We start from the raw sequence: 26,345 nt of genomic DNA on the forward strand, positions 1-26,345 counted from the left end.
CCTGCTAGCAAGGCAGGCGCTTATGCCATTGAGCTAAATCCCCAGCCCCTACTGTTTATTTTTTTTCTTTGAAATTATGTATTATTTCTATCTGTTTCCTGTTTTGTTTAGTCTTTCTTTAAATTAAATTTAAAAAAAAAAAAGGACACTACAGTACCCAGTGCTGATCACAGTGTCATGATGTGAAATCCAGCAATACTATTATTCTTTGTTCACAATGACTTTAACCTGCTTTAGTTTGTTTAATCTAAACATAAATAAAGATATGGATAACTGCATGTATGTTTAAGTATATAAGATTGACAACCATGTTACTAAGTTTTTGTTGGACAAAACTGTTTGCAGTCTCGCTACTTGAATTCCCACTTTACATGTTCCATTTTTGTATCTTGAACAGCTATTTGTAAAACGATAATATGTAAACATCAGCTAGTGATTTCTTACTGTTTATTTTTTCTCTGAACATATGTATTATTTCTACCTATTTGCTGTTTTGTTTAGTCTTTCTTTAAATAAAATTTAAAAAAAAGAAACCAATCTAAAAGCTACATTATATACTATAAACATGTACTAAAATGAAAAACCAAAGTAACAAAAAGAAATCATAGCAGAAAACTTTTCAAATATAGAGTAAAAACCCAACATATAGGAAAGTGAGGTATAGAGAACTCCAAATAATTATGACAATTATTTGGCGACACATTATCATCAAAACCTCTAAAGTCCAACACAAGGACAGAATATTAAAAGCTGTCAGAGAAAAGCAAAAAAATCATTTACAAAGGTAAACTCATCAGAATAGCAGGAGATTTTCAAAACAAACTTTAAAGGACAGAAAAGCCTGGAAAGGGGTGTCTCACATTCTAAAAAAAAATCAACTTCCAAACCCGATTAATATATCCTGCAAAAGTATCTTTCAAAATTCATGGACAAATAAGAACATTTCCTAACAAAGAGCACCTTAAGAAATTCATGACTACCAAACTAGCATTCCAAAAACTTTCTTAGAGACTGTGAACCCAAAAATGCCAAAAAACCTGCTGGAATGAATACACTAAGCAGAATGAGTTTTTAAAAAAAGGAAAAAAATCAATGAATCAGCAACAGAAAAATAATTCAAGGACAGGAATAAGTCAATACTTTTCAGCAATAATTCTGAACTCTCCAATTAAAAGACAAAGACTGGAAGACTGGATCAAAAAACAAAACCCAATGGCTTCCTGCATACAAGAGACATATCTAACCCAAAAAGAAATTCACAAACTAAAAAAAAATGATGAAAACATTGTTCATTTTCTGTTAGTTGATTCTAAATACTCTGTAATGCTGTCATTCTCTTGAATGGTTTTACATTGTTTTGATATACTTAATGCTACAGTATACGAAGTTGTACTCAAGGATTTCAAAGAAAGAAACAATATGGTAACTACTTTTAGGTTAGGATTATCTGGTGGTGAAACACTATTCTGCTTAAATGGTTATGTTTTGATCTGCCCTGTTTCGCTGCCATGCCCTCTTTTTTCTCAATCTCCACTCCATTATTTACTTTTTTATTTTTATCCATTTAATTAAAGGGAAAAAATAGCAGGATATATTATAGTAACCCACTTTGACTTTCCATTACCTCGATTTAAAGCCCTGTATTACTCTCACCATCTGGTTTTTAACTGATGTTCCCCTATTCTGTTTTGCTGGATAGTATCAGGTTCGAAAGTTTAGGCATCAGCTGTGAAGATAATGAGATTCATTATGACGCCCATTCTTGTTGACTTTTATCTACTTTTGAAGACCTACAATGTCTCCAATGTTTTGGTTTTGTTGGTTTTATTCTTTACTGTTTTGTTCAATTGTATTATAACTAATGATATAGGCAATTCTATTAGAGATAGCGGGAGGCATTATGGTAACCATTGTTGATCACCTTGTATTATGTTTTTACATTATCTATAATGTCCACCCTTTTGACTTGACCGATTCTGTTCTGTTATGTCACATTTGGTTTTACTCTCTTCCAAAAAAGTAATAAGAACCGTGGGAGCAATGAAACCCAAAATGTGTAATAGTCATGGTACAAAAGAGAGGAAAAGAAAGTGCTCCAAACTATATAACTGCATGTATATTTAAGTGTATAAGATAGAAAATGATATCACAGAGTTTTATTGGATCAATGAACAGAACTGTTTGCAGTATCATTGATGGAATGTCCACTTTACAAGCTTTAATTTTTGTGACTTGAACAATTATTTCTAAGATGACAATATGTAACCCATTAACTAGTGATTTCCTACTGTTCATTTTTTTTCTGTAAATCTGTATAACTTGTACCCTTTCCCTGCTTTTTTTTTCTTTTCTCCTTAAATAAAATTTAAAAAAAAAATGATGAAAAACAAAATTCCACGTATCACGGCCCCTAAAGCAGAGGTAGCAAACTTCTTCTCAGAAAAAGTAAACTTCAAGCTAAAAACAGAAGAATTAAAGAAGGTCACTACATATTAGTAATGGGAATAATTCAACAGGAAGAAGTAACAATTGTAAATCTGTACACACCAAATACTGGTTGGTTGTACCTGACTTCATAAAATAAACACTACTACATAAAAGAGCGAATATCAATACAATCATAATAAGGGACACCTCACAACCCCATTTTCACAAATAAAGCAATTAGACAAAAGAATTCAACAAGGAAGTATCAGAAATGAACCACACCTCCAAACCTAATAGATATTTACTGACTGTTCTCCCCTACTACAATTGAATACACATTATTCTCAACAGCACATGAAAGTTTCTCCAAAATAGATTACATCAACTAGTCCACAAAGCTTGCTTAAATTAATACAAAAGAATCGAAAGTATCCCATGTATACTATCAGATCACTGCACACTAAAGTAAGAAATCAATCGCTATCAAAGAAATTTTACAAACACCTGGACAATAAATAACTCTCCTGAATACTCAATGAGTCACAGAAGAAATCAAACAATTCTTAAAGTCAAATAATAATGCCAGTACAACATACCAGAACCTAGGGGATACAATGAAAGTGGATGGAAGTTTACTCCTCTGAATGCTCACATTAGACAAACAGAATGAGCTAAAATAATCAGAAGCCACACAACACATTAAAATAATAAGAACAGTCCAAAACCAAACCTAGTACAAGGAAGGAAGTCATAAAGATCAAAGCAGAAATTAATGAAATTCAGACTAAAAAGGACAGAAAGAATCAATGACTCGAAGAGCAGGTCCTTCAAAAGAAAATAGAAAAACCCTCAAACTTACCAAGAGGAGGAGAAAAACCTCATATCAATTAGAAATACACAAGACAAAAATCATAATGGACACCACTGAAATCCAGAAGATCATTAGTAACTACTACGAAAACTTATATTCCACAAACTTAAGAGAATCTAGAAAAAATGAACAGATATCTAGACTCAAATGAATCACAAAAGTGAACAAGACATAAAATCCCTGAACATGCTAATAGCACGTCATCAAATTGAGCCAGTCAAAAAAACCCTAACAACTAAGAAAAGCCCAGAACCTGATATATTCATCACTGAATGCAAAAGAACGTCAAGGAATACATACCACTATTTCTCAACTTCAAATCTAAGATTTTAATAATCTCAAAAGGAAGGAGTACTTCCAAACTCATTCCTGAGTACTAGCATTACTCTGATTCTAAAACATGACAAGCATCTAATTTAAAAAAGAGACAAAGAGACCTACAGGTCATTCTGTTTAGTGAACATAAACACCAAATCCTAGGCAAAATACTGGGCAAACAAAATGCAAAAATTCAAGAAGATCGCATATCGTGATCATGTAGGCTGCACCCGAGTGATCCAAGCATAGCTGAATATACACAAATCATTAAACGTATCACATAAACAGAAACAAGGACAAAAATTATATGATTATCTCAACAGACACACAAAAAAACCTCACAGATAGACAAAAATCCAGCAACCTTTCATGACAAAAACACTGAAGAAAATAGGTACATCAATCTAACAAAAGCCATTTATGACAAACCTCCTGCCAACCTCATATTAAATGAGGAAAAGCTGAAATCTTTCCCTCTAAAATTAGGAAAAGACAAGGATATCCACTATCACTACTCTTATTCAATAGTGTAATTGGAACAGCCAACACAATCCTGTAAGAGAAAGAGAGGAAGAGAGAAAAGATATGTACAGGAAAGGAAAAAGTCAAATTACCAGTATTTGCACATGACATGATCCTTTATACAGAAGACCCAAAGAATTGCTTGAATAACCAAATTAGCAATATAGCAGGATACAAAATCAACACACAAAAATCAAGGGTTTCTATAAACCAATTATTGATCTCGCAAAGAAAAAAATTAGGAAAGCAATACCATGCACAATGGCATTAGGAAAAATTGAAATATTCAGGAATGAATCTAACTAAGAAAATGAGAGACCTCTACAATGCAAACTGCAGCACTCTGAAAAAGAAGATCAAAGAGGACATCAACAAATTTAAATCCCCTGCGCTTGATTAGGCAGAACCAACACTGTTAACATGGCCATACTTCCAAAACTGAATCAAATTTCATGCAGCCCCAATAAAAATACCAACAACATTTCTCAAAGAACTAGAAAAAACTATCCTAAAATTTTATAGAAACAAAAGGACCCAGAATAGCAAAAGCAATCCTGAGCAATGAAAACAAAGCAGTAGGTATCACAATTCCAGATTTACGGTTACATTATAAAGTTACAATGATAAAAATAGTCTGATATTACAGAAAACCAGACTTGCAAATCAATGGAACAGGAGAAAAGATGTCAAAACAATCCCAGGCATATTAGGTCACCTGATCTTTGTCAAAGGAGCCAAGAGCATACACTGGAGGAAAGACAGCCTCTTTAACAAATGGTCCTCAGAAAACTGTTTACTCACATGTACAAGATAGAATCTAGAATGGTATCTATCACCATGTAACAAAATCAAAATGAATCAAAAGCATAAATATTAAAACAGAAACAATCTACTGAAAGATAAAACAGATAAAACTCTTGGTAACATCAGCACAAAGAAGGATTTTCTAAACAGAGCCCCAGTTGCACAAGAAAATAGTAAAGGGAATCAACAAATGGAACTGTATTAAATCAAAAATCTTCTAGATTGCAAAGAAAATAACGAAGACACAAGGTACAGAATGAGAACTTTTTTTTCCTGCTAGCTACTTCTCTGACAGAAAACTAATCTCTAGAATTAAAAAAAAATTCAAAAAAAAATAGACCCTCCAAAACAGAAGACTTGGTCAAAAAATGGGCAACCAAAATGAACAGAAATTTCTCAGAAGAAAAAGCCCAAATGACCAATAAACACATGAAAAAACATTCAACATCTCTGTCTATCAGAGAAATGCAATTTAAAACAACACCAAGAGTCCATGCTAATTTAAAATGGATAGCTATAGACAAAAAAATCAAGTAATAACAAATGCTGGTGAGGCTGCAGGAAAAAAGGTATCTTCCTACATTGTTGGTGGGAATGTAAATTATACAACCACTATAAAAATCAGTACAGAGATGCTGTAAAACTCTAAAACTTGAAATTTCATTTGACCAAGCTTCCTTCTAGGTATCATCCCAAAAAGTTAAAGGTATCATGCCACGGTATAACATGTATACTTATGTTTACAGCAGCACAATTTAAAATAGCTAAGTCCTAGCAGTGGCCTGTATGTATCAATAGATTAATGGATAAAGGAAATGTGGTATTTATACATAATAGGAGTACTATTCTCCCATAAACAAGGATAAATTTGAGTCATTTATTGGCAAATAGATGTACGTTGAGACCGAAGTTAAATTAAACATGCAAACATAAAGATCATGTAACTTCTCTTGTATGAGAAACCCAAATTATAAATCATTAAAAATAAATAAAAGACAACAGGAAATAGGAAGATAGGTCTTTTGCAAATGGTAAGGTGGTCTAGAGACAAATGGAGGGGATGGGAACAGAGATTTAGGGAAATAAAAAGAATTGGTAAGTATGTGCACTCTGTAAGAAAAATGTAAATATTATGTACTGTAAACATGAACTAATAAGAAATAAACACTATAAAAGGTGTGGAGTCGGCTGGTGTCGTGGGTGCACCTATAACCCCACTTCGTGCAGAGTGCAGGAAGATGGAGTCCAAGGACTGCAGAGAGACACAGAGAGCCACGCGCACATTCCTACCAACTGCTGAATAACTCTCTCCACCAACGTAGTGAAACTGATCTCTTCACTTTCCCAGTTGTCATACATGTACTTCACAAGCTTGGCAATTGTCTCTGTGTCTGTTTCAGATTCGAAGTCATAGCCTTTGCTTTCCTGTAAGTAAAGAAGAAGAAAAATTCAAGGAAATAATAACAGGCAAATTTTTTCTACAGAATTCTTCTCTCCAACTTCTAATATTCCTTAATTCTATACCCCATTTACTCATTGTTCAAAATTAAGGCCACTATCAGACTATAGTGAACCCCAAATAACATGGCATTCTATGAAGTGAACACACACTTATCTAAGTTATATGCCACATGTATAGAGTATTAAGCAAATGTTAAATAATTAAAATGGGGGCACTCAAAACACTGATTTCACAATGAATACCACAAGTCTTTCTTTTATGATGATATCGCAGTAGCCAACAAAATAGCCCATAAGCTATACATGGCTATTTAAACTTAACTAAAATTAACTGAAATTAAAAATCCTCCTGTAATCCCAGCACTCGGGAGGCTGAGGCAGGAGGACCTGCAAGTTCAAGACCAGCCTGGGGAACAAAGTGAGCTCAAGGCCAGCCTAAATTGCATAGTGATACCCTATCTCAAAAAAAAGGCCAAAAAAAACCCCTATTTCTCAGTCAATGCAGTGCAGTCATCATATGTAGACAGTGGCTACTGTGCTGGCTGGTACTAACACAGAACACTACCCTCAGTGCAGGAAACTCAGCTGGATGGCTCTAGGAAGGCACCACCAAGGTCACCACTGCAACCACCCCAGCACAGAACATAACTGTTGAAGATACACATGTTTTATTGAATCTGTCCTGATTCTTCATACATATCCTAGAAACTTTTTTTAAAAATACCAAACAATGTATTTTATAGCACAACAGATAACCCCCAAGACCTTACTTATGTATCCACATCATGCCAGGGATGTAGGCAATCACTCTGTCATTAAGCTACACCTCTATTGCAATTTTGAGCTTTAGACATTCGCGAAAAAAGTCAAATAATTATTTCCTTTTCTTATACACAAACAGAACTGCTTCACTATTAACAAAGAAAAGTCCAATAAACCACCATATTCTTGCAATTGTCTCAGGAATTACCTGATCACACCTAATTGGTATGAGCACATCCGAAAAACCACCTCACCATTCTTGTTAAAAGTATTCTCAAAGACTGGGGTATGGGGTCTTCTTTTTTTTAAACAGGGTCTCACTATGTAGCCTAGGCTGGCCTTGAACTGCAGCAATTCTCCTGCTTCAGTTTCCAAAGCGCTAGGATTACAGGCATGTGACACACATCTGGCTCAAGACTGCAGTCTTCTGAGGTCACTTACTTACCAAAAATTTTTTCAAATCTTTGTAGTTTGTGATGATTCCATTATGAATAACAATGAATTCTAGAAGAGATAAAAACAATTGATAACAAAAAATTAGAAATCTGATAAATGCTGCAAATAGCTATTATTGTGAGAAGATTTTATCAATTCAAAAACTTTCTAACATGCTGTATTTTCTAAGTATAATCAAGTATCATCTACGCTTCATTACTGAATTATCATCAGGTAGATTGACAACACTTTATGTGGCTCGGGGAAAGCACACCATACTGGGAGGGACATACAGTGAAGAAATACATAAACTGGAAATCCAGAGAAATCAATTTCACTTGTGACTAAACTACTGACCAACTGTTACCACATGAAAGGAGCAAATTCCCTGGGCCTGTTTCTTCATTTCCAAGCAGAAAGGACTCAACTGAATAACCATTATTCTCATTTCTCTCCCCTCTCCTTCCCGAATATAAATCTAAAGAGAGGGGCATTCACACTAAAACAATTTCTGATTAATTAATGAGTTTAATGACTAAATTTAAAATTTTTAGCAAGAATAATAGTTTAGTTTTATAATTAAATTTCTTTGTGTGAGGTCTAGGTAATTTCTGCAATGTCACATAAAAATGTTAAAATATCATTCCAAGAGCAAATATATATAATCTAGGGATTATTTTCATCTATTTTTATTAGATGATAACTTTGAAATACATAAGAATAGATGATCAAGAGCTAACATTAACAATACCTATAGCCACTGACACTATACATGAAAATTACCACTGTGGCCAGGTACAGTGGTACACACATATAATCCAAGCTACTCAGGAGGCTAGGGCAGGAGGTCTCCAAGTTTGAGGCCAGTATGGGCAACTTAGAAATGTCAATACCTTATCTCAGAATAAAAATTTTAAAAAGGGCGAGGGACATAGTTCAGAGATCCCTGAGCTTAATCCTCAGTACCACAAAAAGAGAATAAAAATTACCCATGTGGATTTATTATTTAGAATTCCTGTGAGAGAAGATTACTACTAAATCCAATTATTTTTAAGACAGAGCCTCACCCTTTTCCAGTCTAGCCTTGAAGTTCTGAACTCAGGAGACCCTCTTGCCTCAAACTCTCACACAGCTGCAAGTACAGGCACACTACCACTTCTGGCCTGAATTAAATTTTATACTATATTATTAAAACCTTATGACTATATCTCAAAATCTATCATTTTAACTTAATACTGAGTCTGAATTGAAATGCATTACAAACTAAATAAATATTTTCATTACACTTTTGAGAGAGAAGATGGTATCAATTATAAACATAAATTTAAGGGGAAAAATTTAATGTTAGAACACAGAGAATCATAAATAGCTGACAATTCTTGAAACAATCTAGATACTAAGTTTTCAGCTATCTTTTGATAAAGGCCTTGCCAGTGTTAAAAGCCTAAGTGACTGCCAGCAATTAAATTCAGTTCAATAATATTACTGAGGTACAAAAAACCTAAATAGCAGCCTCTGATTTATACTACAAAACCAAAATAAATACACATGTACACATATGTTCAGTGTTTTAAAACAAATCAAATGAATATCTTGAGTTCATTAAAAAAAAAAAAATTTCATTGCTCCTCTCAGGGTAACATCAGGGCCACTTAATGTTTGAATAATGGTAGCAAAGGGGAAAAAAAAAATTACCCTGCCTATTCTATACAATATGTATCTCAGGATTATAAAGTAATTGATATGAAAACTTTTCCTTTTGTGCAAGTATTTGAAATTGTAAGTGAAGAAGGAATGAAAATATTAGGCATCAAAAAAATAAATAATGGGCTATCACCATTTGACAAGCCTTAAAGAAATAATTCGTCTAGGTAATAATTATCAATGAGTTCTAACACAAGAGGAAAATTATCAGGCTGGTAATGTAACAAGGCGATAAAACTGCTTGCCTAGCATGCTTGAAGCTCTGAGTTCAACCTCCAATACTGCAAAAAAAAGAGAGGGGAACAGAGAAAAGCAATATTATGTATGTACCTTAGAGGCAAAAAAATCCTTTTTGTTTTTGTTTGTTTTGGTACTGGGGATTGAACCCAGGGACATCTAACTGAGCTACCTATACATTTCTTTATATATGAGACTGGGTCTTGCTGAGTTGACCAAGCTAGGTTAAATGTGATCTTTCTGCCTCAGCATCCCAGAGTCTAGGCCCATATGCATTCATCACCATGCCTACTGAACTCCAAAATTATTTATAAGAAACATAGACAGCCAGGGAGTGGTACATGCCTGTAATCCCAGCACTTGAGAGGCTGAGGCAGCAGGATCACTGCAAGTTTGAGACCAATCTGAACTACAGAGCAAGATTCTATCCCCCCCCCAAAAAAAGAAAAAGAAAAAGAAATATAAGAGATAAAGAAATATGTTAAATGACTTATCCATGCCTTATCATCACAGAAACTACAGATAACTCTATAGGCCAGCATAGTAAACTCCAAGGAAAAGGAAGAGAAACCTATAGAAGAAAAAGGGAGAGAATCTATAGATTCTGAAAAGTCGTAATTCTATATTGGCCTCCAAAATAATACAGATAAACTTAATTGGTCATGTACTGCATAAATCCTAAAGGTAGGTAATTCAAGTTCAGTATATTCTCTTTCTGAATATGGTTGAAATGTTCCAGATTAGAAAAAAATTAAAACAATAAAAAAACATAAACACCTTCATTACCTACAATACCTACAACTACAGTAACTACAAAATGCACAAAATCCTCTCATACCGTTATTTTTATCAGAGCGTTGTGGGTGGCTATTGACAGGACTGGGTTCTCCATGTGTTGCCCAACGAGTATGAGCTATTCCAAGATGTACATCAAATTCTACATCCAAATCCATATCCTGTTGTTCTGGAGAAGATAAAACGAAAACTCCCAGTGTTAATGCTGTAGACATGCTACAAGCTACATTAAATTTTAATTTCAGTAGTTCCCTTTTATCCACAAGGGACACATTTTAAAATTGTCATGGATGCCTAAAACGGCAGACTATACCAAACTCTATTAACACTGTATGTTTTCCTATATTTGCACAAAACAGAAACTTGATGCCTTTTCTATCACAAATAAGCACTGATCTCACACTATCATCATAACTTCTATACGAGATGCAACACCAGAACTGGCATGAATTTCTTCTTCACAATTTTATGGAAAGATTCAGACCTATCACATTTTAGCAACCTCAGTACATAATTTTATTTTTTTCTTTTCTTGTTAAATAGAAAACTCTCATCTTCTTACTCAAAGAAAGCAATTTTTTCTTTGGTTCATACAAATTGTCAGAATTTTGCATTTGAGTCATTACTAAGCAAAGTAAATGCAAGGTAAAAACTACCAACTGAAGACACACAAACAAGGGCACTACCAACAAAATCTCTGTCCTATGAAAGACCATTCTTCAGGAACTGTGTTTCTGATATAACTTCATTTTAAGATACTGAGCATGCCCTGAATCCAATAGACCTCATTAATTTCCCTCTCGAGTTACCATGGTCATTTTTAAAGCTCAGTCACAACGGAAACCCAGTTCAAACAGTAGCAAAACTATTTTCTTCACTTCTTGCAATTTTAGAATCATTATCCTTGAAATGGTTCCCAAACTGTGGAGTACTCGGTGGGGACAGGAGAGGAATGAAGACACAAATCAAAGCGCGCATTACTGTAAACTTCTTCATTCAGCGCCTTCACTTTCCCCTTCTTCTTAATGAGCTGGATCTTGCAGGCATTGGCTTCCCAATCTTTATCATTGCCTCCATCAATCCCCACACCTAAATCATCACAAGACACAAAAGCAAAATGTTAGCTACTGGCTATTGTTAAATTATGAATAAAAGGCATATTTTTAATTAAATTACATTTTCATCTGATTTATTTATCAATATAACATTTATTAAAATATATTATGTGTCAAGAACTATGATATATGCTTAAGACACAAAGGAAAACAAGCCTGGGTATGTAGCTGGCTCAGTGGTAGAGTACCTGCATAATATACATGCATGAGGCCCTGCGTTCAAACCCATCATCACAAAAGAGCTGAGACAACTCAGCTCTTGTCTGCAAATTACTGAGGGTCTGTTGAGAGTACAGATGAGGAAAAAGATAATTACCATAGATAGTATAAGTTATACTAAAGTACTACAGATTGCAATTGGACTACAATGAGCGACTTGGAAGAGCAAAACATACCTTAGGAGGAAAAAAGGAGGGATAGTCAGAAAAGCATCTAAGATTCTACTAAAGTTTCTAAGGAATTTGAAAAATTACACTGTATTAGGAGACCAGTGAGTCATTTTTAGCAGCGCAATATTGCAGTAGCTACATTAACAAACACTCTCTAGAAACAGTATGGAGGACGGACTAGAGAGGGGGAAAGACAAAAAAGAAAGTGGTTGTCAAAAATTACCTTTGCAGCAAAGCAAAAATTAAACAGCGGCTACAGAGATAAGCGACACTCAGAGGCAGAACTGACTGGCCGTGAAGTGCGAAAGCAGAAGGCTAGGATTTCTCCCAGACTCAGAAGACGTGCTGAATGATCGTTGATAAGAGGACAGAAAAAATGAACAGAAATGGGAAGTCAAGTGAGGACTTCAGGGTACGAGTTCAGTTCTGAGCGTGCAAAATCTGTAATACTGTAGTCCACCCAGCAAAAACCTCATAGAAAGCAGCTGGAAGCACAGGTCTGCACTCGGGAAATATATACACATTAGTCCGCAACACATATGTGGACTCTAGTTAGTCATCAATATATTGGAGGTTGCTGTAGTTAAAGCTCATTTGTTAAATTACAAAGAAAAGTAGGCAAGCAAAAACACTTAAAGAACATTCATATTTAAATAATAAATGAAAGAAAAAGAGCTTCGAAAGCTGACAGAAAATAATCAGCATCTGTATGAGAAGATACACTGTGAGAGGAGCTAAGAAAAAAGAATTTAAGAATAAAGGAGATGAGAAACAGACTTTAATACTGAGGAGTCAAGAAAGATGAACGTAAGTATAGAGAAAAAGACATCTGACACTGCTGTCTTGAGAAAGATCTGCTTTCAGGGTTGCCCCTGAGCTGGCATCCAGCAACCTGTTCTTCAGGAGGATTTCTGCCACTCTAAGAGAGTTAAAGTGCCTAAACTGCATGCAAACAAGATAGCTTATATGAACATCTACTTTCCTTCTGAGTCGGGAATTTTGGTAGGCACTAGGCAGATGATACGTATGTGACCAGCTCCCCGTAAAAACAACACTGGGACCCTAATGAGCTACCCTAGTGTGCAACATTTCCTGTGTTATCACAACTCATTCCCATGGAAACCGTGTTTCGTTAGTCTATCAGAAGAGAACTCTTCGAAGTGCATGACTGTTTAGACATTACCTCATTCTCCTGCACCTTTTCCCATTACCACATTACTGATTTTGCTTTTTGCTTTGTATTTTTTTTCTTTTGAGACAGGGTCTCACTATGTAGTTCAGGCTGGCCTTGAACTCACAGTGATCTGCCTGCCTCAGCCTTCCAGATGCTGGAATTACAGACATACACCACCAGGCCTGGTTGTTTTTATTCTTTTGTAATAATAAACCATAATCCTGAGAACTACATATTGAATCTCGTAAGTTATCCTAAGGAATTATGAAATCTGAGGGTAGTTTTGTGGATAACCCTCAACAGAGCAGAAGCTAAAGTCAAACATAAAGCTGTTAGAAAATTATTTTTATTTGATTTTTCACTTATATAAAATAGAAGAATCTCAGGTAAATTTACATAAAAGTATGAATCTATGAAGAAAAAAATTAAAGTTACAATAAAGAAAACAGAATTTATAGGTAAGACTTTCAAGAACTTTGTTCCCAAGAAAATGCCCCATATGACTTACATTTTTATAGTAACTCTTAAAGTAGATTAACAAAGAAGCAACACCCCTCACAATGTTAAATAGTGTTGAAATTACATGAATTAACACTTTAAAAGTGACAAAAAATGAAAATTCTTGAGATTTGGCTTAACAAGACAGGCATCAGTAAAATTTAGTCTCCTAAAAATAGTAACAGTTTATAAATAATCAAGCAAAATCCGTAATTTTTTTTAAAGAAAATACCAGCAGAATCATATCCTCTGTACTCCAGTCTCTGAAGGCCTTTGATTAGAGTCTCCAAGATTTCTCGTCTTGTGCGAGGAACGTGGTAATTTAAATAAGCAAATATACCTGCGAATAAACAAATATTCTGATAAGTAAATCAATATCGACATATTATATCCATGATATGGCTTAGATCTACAATGTATCCCAAAAGTCTCACGTGTTTGAAGGTGAATGGATCACAGGGGTGCTATATTCATCAGCTAATTGATGAATTCAGGAGCTGAATGCGCTTCTAGGAGACTGGGCCCTGGGTGGGTTACTCTGGGAGTGACCTCAAAAGCATTATGCCTCCAGCTCCTCTCTTCTCTCAGTTCCTGGCTACCATAAATTGAAAAGCTTTCCTCCAACCTCCCCTTCCACCATTCCATTTCTGTTTTGGACCAGCCAACTACGGACTAAAACCATAAGCCAAAATAAACCCTTCTCCCTTCAGGCTGTTATTAGGCAATCTATCTCAGCAACAGAACGACCAAGTCTCAGATGTACAAAAATATGAAGCTAAATTCCACTTTTCAAAAAGAAAGAAATCCTCATTCCAAATTGTTTAAGGCAGAAAACCTTTGGAGGGGGGCTGGGGAGCAGCGGCATAAGCACCTGCCTTGTAAGCAGGCGGTCGTGAGTTCGATCCCGGTACCGATAAAAAGAGGAAAAAAGAAAAGAAAAAGAAAACCTTTGGAGGAATTTATTAGTATAAAAAGCTGAAATAAATGTCAAAGTAAGTGTTTAGTTTCTTTAAAGAAGTCTGAAAGTCTGACCACTTATTTTTCCCTATCATTTTCCAAGTGATATTTTTAAAAATTAAACAAATTAGCCTGGCTCTGACATTTTGCTGTTCTTCTTGTTGTTCGTTTCTTGAGATGGTGTCTTATTATGATCTCAGGCTGGCCTTGAACTCGCCATGCAGTCCAGTCTGGACAAATATGTAATCCTCTCGCTTTAGTCTCCCCAAGTGCTGAAATTACAGGCATGTGCCACCTGCACAGCAAAATCCCAGTTACTCAGTGAGCCGGGCTTACCTTCCAAAGGCTCTTTCTGATGCAACCACTAGAGGGCAGAAGAGAAGTCCCCAATCCCCCCCCCCCCCATTCAATCCAGAAGCAACAGATGTAGAGATCTTTCAGCTTCTGTTGTTCTTTCATAAAATGCGTGTAACAGGCCAGGCTATGTGGTGCATGCCTGTAATCCCAGCTCTCAGGCGGCTGAGGCAGGAGGATCACTGCAAGGTGATTCTGGTAAAATGTGCGAAAGAAACAAATGCTGATTTTCAACTAGTCTATTCCCACCACTGTGACCAGCATCACCCAGGCTGCTAAAGGATACAGTCTAGTTCACTGGGAAACCATTAATTAATAAAACAAAAGGTTGTCAGATTTCTTTTTGCAGCAGAAGGAAGCCCTCTGGAAAGCTTGGAAGATGATTTCTAAAGCAGTCAAATGCCCTTAATTCTGTATATTCAGAAAATTCCTCTAAACCATCTCTCTCTTTTTAAAGAAACGTTAAAACTGATGATTAAAGTAACACACTTGGAGACTTAAAGATTAAATATGGTAATCTGATAGCAACGTCTTAAAAACAATTTAAATGCTAAACAAAACAAACTGGGTTTTTGTTTAAGAGATAGGTTCTCATTTGCCCTGGCTGACCTCAAAAATCTGGGCTCAAGTAACCCTCTCACCTCAGCCTCCCAAGTAGCTGGGACTATAGGCAAATGCTACCTTGCACAGATAAAAATAATTTTTTAAGGTAAGTTACAAAGGTCAAGGATATAGCTCAGCGGCACAGTACTGCCTAGCAAACATAAGGTCCTGAGTTCGATTACTGGTACAAGAAAAAAAAAAAAAAGCATTTCACTTTCAAAGATAAGTTACAAAATTCAATCCACTGTTTCTAGCACATCTAACTCAACAAAAGCATTTCACTTTGATACTGGTTTTAACTTCAATCTCTTTGGCTTACAGTGGCTCCATTGTGTCAATCTTGAGATCCCAAATACATTTTTAAAGACAAGAGATCTTCTAATTGATAGTCACTCTCCTGAAACTTATGAAATTATATTTATTGATAAATTAATAACATTCACACTAAACATTTACAGCTTATAAAAAAGTACTCTTGTGTTAAAGAAATCCTAATGCATTCCTTTAACTCATCTGTGTTCCCAAAGCTTTCTACTCTGCCACCTGACCTTCTGCAAAAAGACCAACTTTGAGATGGCAAAATGTATTTCACAGCAAGTACTAACAAGTTGTTAACTGGTTGTGGGTACAGAACACAAGTTAAAAGGGATTTAGTTCTATTTCCTGAATAAAAAGTAAAGCACAACTGATTAACAACACCTATTCTGTAAGGGTGTAACAACACAAGGGTCAAACATTTCCACCTCTAACACTTGAGGCCATCTACAGTCCCCTTTGGCTTGAAACTCATGACTGCCTTAGAGCCACTTCTGATGGATCTGACACTTTTTTAAACACCTCTACAAACTATTTCCTTCAAGGGCCTCATTTTTTACTATAACATTTACATGATTTTTGTCTGTGTGTACTGTAACTACCATAACAGAGTACACTGTTAAAGATGTACAAAAATATTGGAACATTTTCCATTTTCCTCCAAATTATTACATCTAAGAAGATAATAATGCTCTATCATCTTCTAGTGTTCATATTCAAGTTTTCTATATTATTTAAAGATCATCTTTAAAAGCTGGTACATTTATTCCAGATCTAACAAAGGATCACAACTCACATTCAATTGTTAAGATTTTTTTTGGTACCAGGAATTGAACTCAGGACCTTGCACCTGCCAGGCAGGTACTCGTGCACTGAGCCCCCGCAGCTGTTAAGACTCTTCAGCATCTTTCAGTCTACAGTGATTCCCCCTTACTGTCCCATTTTCCCCAAGATAAGTCTAGGCCAGTTTTCTTGATAAATGTCTGACCTTCAGGCTTGTGTCTCAGCTACATTTCCATATAGTGTGCCCTAAACAGTTTCTCTATCCCTAGTATTTCCTGTAAACTGGAAAATGGGTGTGTTATGGTTGATACACTGCATCAATTTGAGAAGTTTAGAAGTTAAGCAAACAACCTAGCAGGAAGCCAGAGTCTTTACTTTGTATACACCTTCATCCTGTGCAAAAGGATGGCCCAGCGATTTTGTGAGTGCTACACCCCTGCTAAGGGAGGGTTGGCCTGCCTACAACATAAAGGAGGAAGTAGGCTTGCTCTTCCCCCTTCCTGCTCTTGTTGCTTTTGCTGTCTTTTGCCACTCTGAAATGCTGCCCCTGTGCCAAACAACCCTGCCTTGGAGCCAGCTGATTATGGACTGAAACCTCCATAGACTGTGAGCTAAATACACCTTTCCTTCCTTGATTTGTCAGGTATTTTGTCTCAGCAATAAAAGGAAAGTAATCAAGATAGGATCTAAGGTTTGACTTAGGTTAAAAACTGGGACAAAACTGGTTCAGAGGAGGGCATGTATTTTGTCTGGTGGTCCCCTATTAGTGATGCTAAAATTCATCACTGGTTTTAGGCAAAGATAATCAGATTACTGAACTTATACCATCTGAAATCATCTTGAGAATATTTTCTAGGGCTTTAAAGATTGACAAACTGATTTTAAGACATACACATATTTTCCTCCTTTGTGGCCCATATAATAATTGTGCATTTTCCAGTCAACATCTTAGATTCAATGAAATATCATACATCTAGCAAGTTCCAACTGAAAACCTTTTCCGTGGTAAAGGGAACACTACAACTGGCAGTACTCATTACTGTCATGTTTTGGTTTGCCGCTAGAACAAAGGAAACAAGAAGAGGACTAGAGGAAGCAAAAGTAGGAGTAATATTTCTTTTTACATAACTGGACAAGAACTAAAAGGAAGAAAGGATAAAGGACAACACATACAAAGAGAAATTTTCTAAGATCAAAGTAATAGAGCTGGGAGAAAAAGGTTATCCTAAATCACATCCACCAAAAAAACTAGAATAATAAAGTTGAATCTGTCAGTTTTACAAACCTATCTCTTAACAGTTCTATTGGTTCGATACAATCCACCTACAATCCACCTACTGGGATTAGTGACTTATTTATAATTTGGGGGGAGCTGCAAAGACATAAGTGCAGCAAATAACCACCTAATCAGGCATTCAGGGCATGTTTACAAGGGTGTATTCATACATAAAATGATACCTGTTAAGGCATAAATCACTGTCTTATTATCAGATCTTCAGCCTGTCTCTTCCCAACACATAGTTTTGCTTTAACAGAAAAAGCCTAAAAAGTCACTCTTTGATAACTGCTCCAATACTGCACAAAGCAGTGGTGTGAGTATATATTTTCTACTCCCAAATAAGCATGTACTACTTTGCTTGTTAATGACACATACTTGGTATAAAGTATCTTCTTAAAAAACCAGATACTAGGCTGGGGATTTAGCTCAGCGGCATAAGCGCCTGCCTTGCAAGCAGGCAGTCGTGAGTTCGATCCCCGGTACCGATAAAAAGGAAAAAGACAAAAAAAAAAAAAAAAAAAAAAAAACCAGATACTTATACCCAGAAATATCATGCTCAGAAAACAGCAACTTAAATTCAATGACATAAAAGCACTTATGAGCACCCTGCTTTAGAAAAACTTTCAGACACAACACAGGTCACAGAACTGAACATACCTCATTAAAAGCAATCTAGTTACAAAATGCCTTACTACAATTTTTTTTTAAATGAATACAGCCTAACTGATTGGTCTAAGTATTAACTATGCCTGGCTGAACTTACATCCTTATGAATAAGAAATCGTACTTTGACTTATGTTTTCATTAGACAACTTCAACATTTTGGGATCCTAAACACTGTAACCTCTTAGTAGTAAGTGTTTAAATCCATCTACAATGACACTTCAAATGTTTTATTTTTGTTATAATGCATTTCATTTATTATCCTCACTAAAGATTCAAAATAGCACAGGTCCTGCAGAATACATTGTGAAAACCTCTCTATGCTATCCATACAGCAAGCCAACAATCTCTTCCTCAATGATACCCACCACTGATCTCATACACATTCACTCGTTTTTCCACATTTATTAACCCTGTGTGTATGCACAAGCAGGTGCGGGTATGCATGCTCTACAGGTAATGAACCTAGGACCTCCTGCATGCTAGATAAGCACTCTACCACTGAACCACATCCCTAGCTCTTTTTATTTTGAGACAGGGTCTCACTAAATTGTCCAAGCTGGCCTCAAACTTGCAATCTTTCTGTCTTGGCTTTCCAAGGAACTAGGATTAAGAGATATGCAGCATGTTTACATTAATGAACCTTCATGTAAATAGTTTTAGAGAGTTTTTTTAGTGCTGGAATTTAACTAAGGGCCACATACATACTAAACACATGCTCTGCCACTGGCTACATGCCCATCCTAAAAGACTTCTTTAACACATAAATGTGATGACAGTGTATACTGTTCTCTCCATTTTCTTTGAGATTAACAAGTCAGTACTCATTCATCCACTCATTCTACAAAACTACTGCACACTAATATGTAATAGATTTATCACATTTTGAGTAACTACTTTTTATTGAGATTTATCTCTTCACAATTATAATCCTGCAACTAAACTTAGGCAACACATCACTCTGATGCTTATTATAAAAAGTAGTATAATTATGTACTCACATTCTATGTATAAGATTCTTTTAAAAATGATGTATTTAGGCCATATTTTCTACAATTTTAAAAACACAAAGAAAGGGGCTGGGGATTTAGCTCAGCGGCATAAGCGCCTGCCTTCCAAGCAGGCAGTCGTGAGTTTGATCCCCGGTACCGATAAAAAGGAAAAAGACAAAAAAAAAAAAAAAAAAACCACAAAGAACAATTATAATGGTGCCACGATGAATAGCTTCAGTTATTTCAGTTATTTGTGTCCTCTAATTGCTTCACATCTTTCATATTTATAAATCCTAGTCAGGTTAAAGTACAGCTCAGTCTTAGAATACTTAACATACATACTTAACATGAGGCCTTAGATTCAATCCGCACTACTAAACTATAAAATAAATACGATGCTAGCTCAAGTCTCTGTCCCTCTGTTCTAACTACTGGTTACCACTGGGCTCTATGAGCACCTCTCTTGCACGTTTAACGTTCTGTAACTCAAAGCACCATTTAGGTCATGACATCCCTGATCTCAGTCTGCCTACATCACTGTGTAAGCACATACTCCTCACAAGCCTTCAGATCGTCCAACTCTCACTCCCGTTTCCCTCTGAGCATTCCCAACAGACAATGATTTTTTATCAGCGTGTCAACTCTGCCCCACCGGGCCCAACTGTGCTCTGAATTCCCGAGTCCCACTTCTGCAGGGAGCTAAGAGACACATGAAGAACTTATTCCACCCATTTTACTCCACATTTGTGGAGGCCCTCCCAGCTGCTGGCAATCTTGTTAAGTCATCACTTAATAACTTCCAAACTTCCCTCATACATTAGAGTCGTGAATACATGCCACTCACAAATCCCCTCTCCCCAGCTTCTTTCTCAATTCTTTCTCTACTCATACAATGAAATTAAAGCCCCATCTTCATTTCAGATTCAGTAACATCTATGCGCCTCTCACCCTTCCTCAACCCAAGAAAGATTCCATACGCTACAATCCTACCTGTAACTTCTGATAAATGATTATCCACTTTGTAAATATAAAACTTTTTATTATAGGTCGAATTTTTATTATTCAGTGACCCAAAACAATTTTATTAATTTAAAAACAATGCCCAGCCTATGAGTCAAGCAATAAACATCTTGTAATAACTTCTTAGTTTATAGGTCAAAAACCACACCTTTAGAATTCTTTCTGTCTCTGTCTCTCTCTCTCTGTCTCTCTCTTTTTAGTGCAGCATACCAAACTCAGGACCACCACACTCTGGCAACTGCTCTACTCTGACATTCTCTGCCCCTGCGCCCAACATTTCACTGCTCCCAGAGGACCTCATGCCCAGAATACTCCTCCTGTTACTGTCACCAACCCTCCCCAAACTCAGGCACTTCTGCTGTCATACACATAACTTGTCAATGATCTCTTTATAAGGATATCCAATAAACTTTTGTCTGTGGTGTTAAACATGAATGACCTAGAGCTGAGAGGATAGTATAGCTTTGTCACAAAGCAACTGCCTAACATGCACATCCTGGATTCAATTGCAGCACTAAAAAAAAAATTTTTAAAACACTGTAACCTTTTCCTCCTTCTCTAGACTATCCAAAGCAATATCGTAAATACTTCTTTTCCCTCTAGCTCCTGTACTTTGGTCTTCCTTCCTGGAATTCCTATTTCTTCCTTCAACCTTCCTAGTGGTAATTCTCAGTTTATTTCTGCCTCCATTCCTGATGGGTAACAATCACTACTGATGATTAACCTCTCATTGCAGGTTAATTCTCTGCCCCACCCCAGTACTGTTTTTCAAGGTAGGAGTCCTGCCCCATGTCAGGAACATTCCTGACAACCAAAGCCCAGAGCTCTCAGTCTCTGAATTTCTACTCATTCTAACTGTGGCCAATAACATGACAATGAACAAGGACTGTACAAGTACAGTACATTACCACCGACAGCTACTGTGAGTATTCAGGTTTTCCCTCTGACCAGACAGCAATTCCCTGAAGGCAACTTCTTGCTTTAGTGATCTCTCCAAAGGACCAAGTGCCAAAGTATAAAGCCATCGCTCATATACCTGCAAGTATCTTCTAACACTTCCTCAGTACCTGAAATGTACAGTCAAAAGTTTCCAAACCCCAGAAACAGAACACTAGTTTGCAGGATGTTAAAAAGAAATGTGGTGAAGAAAGGTTTCATGATTAAAAGCTTAAATATTGGGTTAAACAAAGTTAATAAGGTTTATATTTAGAATTCTCTAGAACTTTAATCTTGCTATTTGTTAATCTCCAAGAGCAGAACTTCGTAAGCCAGTATGTTGCAAATTCCTTTCCCATCCTCTACCGCTCATTACCAGGACTTACTTACTTCCCACCTTCTACTGCTCATTACAGGATCTATTCTCCCTTTTCAGAGAACACACTAGAAGAAATGCTAATTAATTTTCTCTCACTTCTTTATATCCAGTATGATTTCTAAGGATACGTTAATAGTGCTGGTTTTGTGACTCATCCCAGCAGCCAGTCTCAGCATCCCTCAGTTACTTCCCAGGCTATAAAACTAAATTAATTAATTAGTTAATAAGAAAAATCAGTATTTGTTTCAGAATATTTTTAAGTTTCCTTACTATTTCTGAATCGAACCTCATTTACAAAATTTCATTTATACACCATATCAACTCAGAAAGGTGTAACTCCATGTTTATAAAAACAACAGTAGTCTATGAAAAACCAGGGATAGCTTAAGGGACCTGACACCCTCTCAACAAAACCAAGTCCAGGAATATAGTTCAGCAACATAGCACCTGCCTGGCAAGCACAAAGTCATGAGTTCAGTTCCCAATAACAAAAAAAAAAAAAAAAAAAAAAGGACAAAGTATAATACCTTGGAAAGCTGGGTATAGCATACACTTGTAATCTCATCAACAGTATCTGAGGAGCTCAGACACGAGAATCTAAAACTCAAAACCACAGTGGTAAACTTAAGATCCAACCTGAAATAGGGCTGCAGATGTTGCAGCTGTCCTAGAGAGAGGCCCTGGTTTCAATCCCCAGATAAGAATTTGCAAAACAGACACCCTATTCTTCTCTAGGAGGCTCACAATACTTAACACATTTAAAGAATTAAAGAAAGGAGGAAAAAAGAACTCCACACTTTAGTAAACGTTGTAACAGTTTTATCAGTATATCCATTTAAGGCCTGTCAGGGAAGCTATATAGTTGGTTTCTGCTTCAACATACTGTTACAATATTGAAATAATCTTGGGGCTGGGGATTAGCTCAGGGCATAAGCGCCTGCCTTGCAAGCAGGCAGTCGTGAGTTCCATCCCTGGTACCGATAAAGACAAAAAAAGAAATTATCTTTTATAAAAACTTGACTAAGCAACAAGTAATCATAAGGTAAACCTCTAAATGCTCCCAACTATTATCATTTTCAGTGGGGGAGTGTTTAAATTCAGACCTAGGCTAGGGAGCCAACTCATTTCAAGGAAAAGGGGAGAAGGAGAGAGAAAAAGAGGGGGCGGGAAGAGGAAGAAAGAAAAAGAAAAAGAGAAGGAAAGGGTAGGGTAGGATCTCATTTTCTCAACAGTCAGCTTTCAGAATTTACATAACAGGGGAAATAAATTAGGAACACTATTCCTGGAATCACACAAGAAACTGATCAGGGCTAAAAGCAGGACCTTAGAAATGCCTCAAATACTGTACTAACATTTTTTTTGTAACAGTTTTCTCAGGAGTACAACTGTTTAATAGATATACTGTACTGGTTATGTGAAAAAAATCCCAACATTTAATCTCCACCGTAAAAGCCTCACCTTTACCTGAGTCTTTCCTAAAGGTTTACTACACCTGATTTATTTTTATATGCAATACTTTGACTCTCGTTTCCTGGAACAAAATGACGAAGTGATCTGCAACCAGAATGAGGTTCAGTACCTGACTCTGCACACACCTCATCATTTAGTAACACTTACTTATCAAATGAAGCACTCTGGGGACTAAGCAGTGGAGATTCACTGCTTCACAGCTCTAAATTATGGGAATAATGTGTTTGTGCAAAACCATTCTACTAACAAGACATAGCAAAAGTATAACTAATTCTAGAGTCAGACTAGAGACTAATAATTTCAGTGAGCTATTTATAGGTCTTTCTGTGGCTTTTTTTAATCTACTCTAAATTTAAACCTGCTTATTTTCAGAAGCTAAAATGAACGTAAAGTTAAATATAGGAAAAATACACACTAATGTGTACAGGCCACCTCCTTCTCAGTTGCTTCAGCAACAGGCTGCAAAGACTTTTCCCAAGTACCTTCATGCCTACTGCAACCCCACTTGTGTTTTAAAAACGTTCTTTCTGCCAGGTATGGCGATGCACACCTGTAATTCCAGCACCTAGGGGGCAGAGGTGGAAGGATCAGTGGGAGTCTGAGGCCACTGTGGGCCATACAGTGACATCAGTGTCAGTCTGAACTACACAGGGCAATCTGTCTCAAAAATAAGTAAGCAAAATAAAATAAAAGAGCTCTTTCTTCCAAGATCAGGTCAATTGTAAATTTTAAAAAGAAACACAAGAGTATAATTCTTATTGCCAGAGTTAATTTCAATTTTAGAAAATCAGTCACATCAGATAAAATTCTCACAATCTCAAAAGCTCACACCTTTAGGTAGTAATAAAACATTTCTCAAAATATACAATAAAAGGGTCTATTTTTAACTGTTTTAGAAAATACAGTCATTTAAATTTTTCATAGCTATCATTTTAAATGTATGCACATACTGATGATAAATGATATTTTCCACAGGTAGTGTTTTAAACGGGTGCACATGTGTGTGATCCATGTGTGTGATTTTTCAATAGCCAGGGACATTTCTGGGCCTCTTCCACCAGAGAATCAAGTCTAAGACAATTCTTCCAGTTACCGATTAGCAATGATTTTTGTTGAGACGGAAGTGGCAGGAAGTAAGATGATACATAATGGCACTGTCGTAGGTATAGCTAGTTTGCCCTGCCCAGAAGAAAGCGGTAAAAATTTAAAATTTTTAGGGTACAAGATAAGTTCAAGAAACGCCACCCGACGTTCCACAGGTTCCCTCCCTCACCTAGCAGACCCTTCTGAAAGCACCGCGCACACACACACACACACACACACACACGCCCCTCAGTTCTCGCAGCATTCCCTGACCCTCCTTTTTCAACGCAGGCATCTCCCCGGCCCGGGTTTCTCACGCGCCCAAAGGCGCCCCCTGCGGCCCCCGCACCCCCCTCGGGGACCACCGCCCTGCCCGGCCGAACCCAGCCGCCAACGGGGGGCGCCCCCTGCCCCAGCGGGACCTCGGCCCGCCCCTCTCCCGGTCCGGCCCGGCGCCCCAGGCCTCCGCGGCCCCCTTACCCCAGCACCGCCCCGCAACACGCCCCTCGCCTCGGCCGCTTACCGCACATGATGCTGGAGGCGCGGCCCGCAGAGCGAGGGGCAAAGGGCTGGCGAGATCTGGGGCGCAGACGCGAGCTTCTGGGGAAGTATGCGAGAACGGGGGCCGCGGTGGCAGCGACACGACTCCCACCGGGATGAGACGGTCGAGGCAGCGACCGCGGAGGGAACGACAGCTCCGGGAACCACCGCTCTCCCCGCCTCCCGGTCCCAGCCAGCAACCGACTCCGGGCCCGGCCCCTCGACACGCACCGCGTCGCCGCCGCACGCCCCATTGGGCCGCGTCTGCGCCGCTCACGCGCAGGTCCCGCCCCCTCCCGCGCGCCGCCCCGCCCCGCCCCCCGGGCCTGCGCAGCCACCGCAGCGCTGGCGGCGGAGACGTGGCACCCTCGTGGCCGCATCCGCCTGAGGTTCCTGGAGCCTCGCGGCCAGCCGAGGGAGCGGCCGGGCGGTGGGGGAGGAACGGTGGGAAGCCGAGGATGGAAATGTGAGCAAAGCACGAGGCTCGCTCAGCCCAGAGCGCCAGCACTGCACGAAACTGGGAGCAGGGAGAGGGAAGCAAATTTGCGAAGGCGATCGAGGACAGAAACATGTCAGGGGGAAAAAGGGACAGAAGGCCGAGCGAAAATGCAAACAATTGGGTGCGGCTCTGGGAGACAGGTACCAGTTGGACCCTTTTATCGGAGAGCAGGCCATTGCATTCAGGATTTAAGCTCTGGGTAACGTGTTTGGCCCCTAAAAGCTTTCCGCACTCCGTCCTTTGCCACCGTAACCCCCTGTTCATTGCGAAGAAGACAAGGGGACCGCAAGGCCGACTGTGGGACCCTGCACATGTTGTAGGGAAGTGCGGCGCACCTCGGGTGGCTCCCCTGAGAGGACTGGAAATCGCTTGTCAGCGCGTTCGACTAGCGAAGGCTTCATTCCATGAATTAATGGACCATTCCTGCCAAGAGAAACTAGATTTGAATGGTGTTTCCGAGAAATTATTACCCTGGCATTTCCTACCAGAAGATTTAAATAGATGCAGGTGGTTGTCAGACCTTCATTAATGGCTCTAAACTAGCACCAGATAGACTTATATGATATATAAAAGCTCTGAGTTCAGACTGCTGTGACGATATCTGGTCTTAGGGCGCTCTCCCTACCCCACTTTCCAGCTAGCTGTGTGTACTCCAATAAGGATGAACAAGTGGTTCTCCAACCAGGCCAACATTCTCAAATCTTTTGCACATTTTAGTTCCTCTGCTTAGAGTGCCCATCCCATCTTGGTCTAAAGATTGCCTTACTGGGAAAGCCTGTCACCCAAATCAGATTTAGAGGTGTGCCTGAACCTCTTTCATTGATCTGCCTTCTCTAAAGCAATACAATATGCTCTTATATTTTATGATTTTTTAAAACTATCTCCCCACTAAACTATAGAATCTCTTTGTATAACCAATACCTTATTGATCCTAGCAAAAAAGGATGGATCAAGCTGGGC

General features: G+C 37.8%; 1 protein-coding gene across 2 annotated transcripts in view; it reads right to left on the reverse strand.

Annotated features, from left to right (window-relative positions):
- Gfpt1 (glutamine--fructose-6-phosphate transaminase 1) overlaps window positions 1-25,164 on the reverse strand; it is a 63,940-nt gene extending 38,776 nt beyond the window's left edge. For both annotated transcript variants that reach the window (XM_003469036.5, XM_005003364.4), the window contains exons 1-6: window positions 24,870-25,164; window positions 13,745-13,852; window positions 11,318-11,425; window positions 10,380-10,505; window positions 7,611-7,669; window positions 6,233-6,367 (exon numbers count right to left, since the gene is read on the reverse strand). In XM_003469036.5, the coding sequence (XP_003469084.2) occupies window positions 6,233-6,367; window positions 7,611-7,669; window positions 10,380-10,505; window positions 11,318-11,425; window positions 13,745-13,852; window positions 24,870-25,140 (807 nt within the window). In that variant the 5' untranslated portion in view covers window positions 25,141-25,164. The remainder of the gene's footprint in view (window positions 1-6,232; window positions 6,368-7,610; window positions 7,670-10,379; window positions 10,506-11,317; window positions 11,426-13,744; window positions 13,853-24,869) is intronic.
- Between the last annotated feature and the right edge of the window lie 1,181 nt (window positions 25,165-26,345).

Source organism: Cavia porcellus, unplaced genomic scaffold (assembly GCF_034190915.1).
Source record: "Cavia porcellus strain 051 isolate PalLab524CR breed Dunkin Hartley unplaced genomic scaffold, mCavPor4.1 scaffold_18, whole genome shotgun sequence".
Lineage (NCBI taxonomy): Eukaryota > Metazoa > Chordata > Mammalia > Rodentia > Caviidae > Cavia > Cavia porcellus.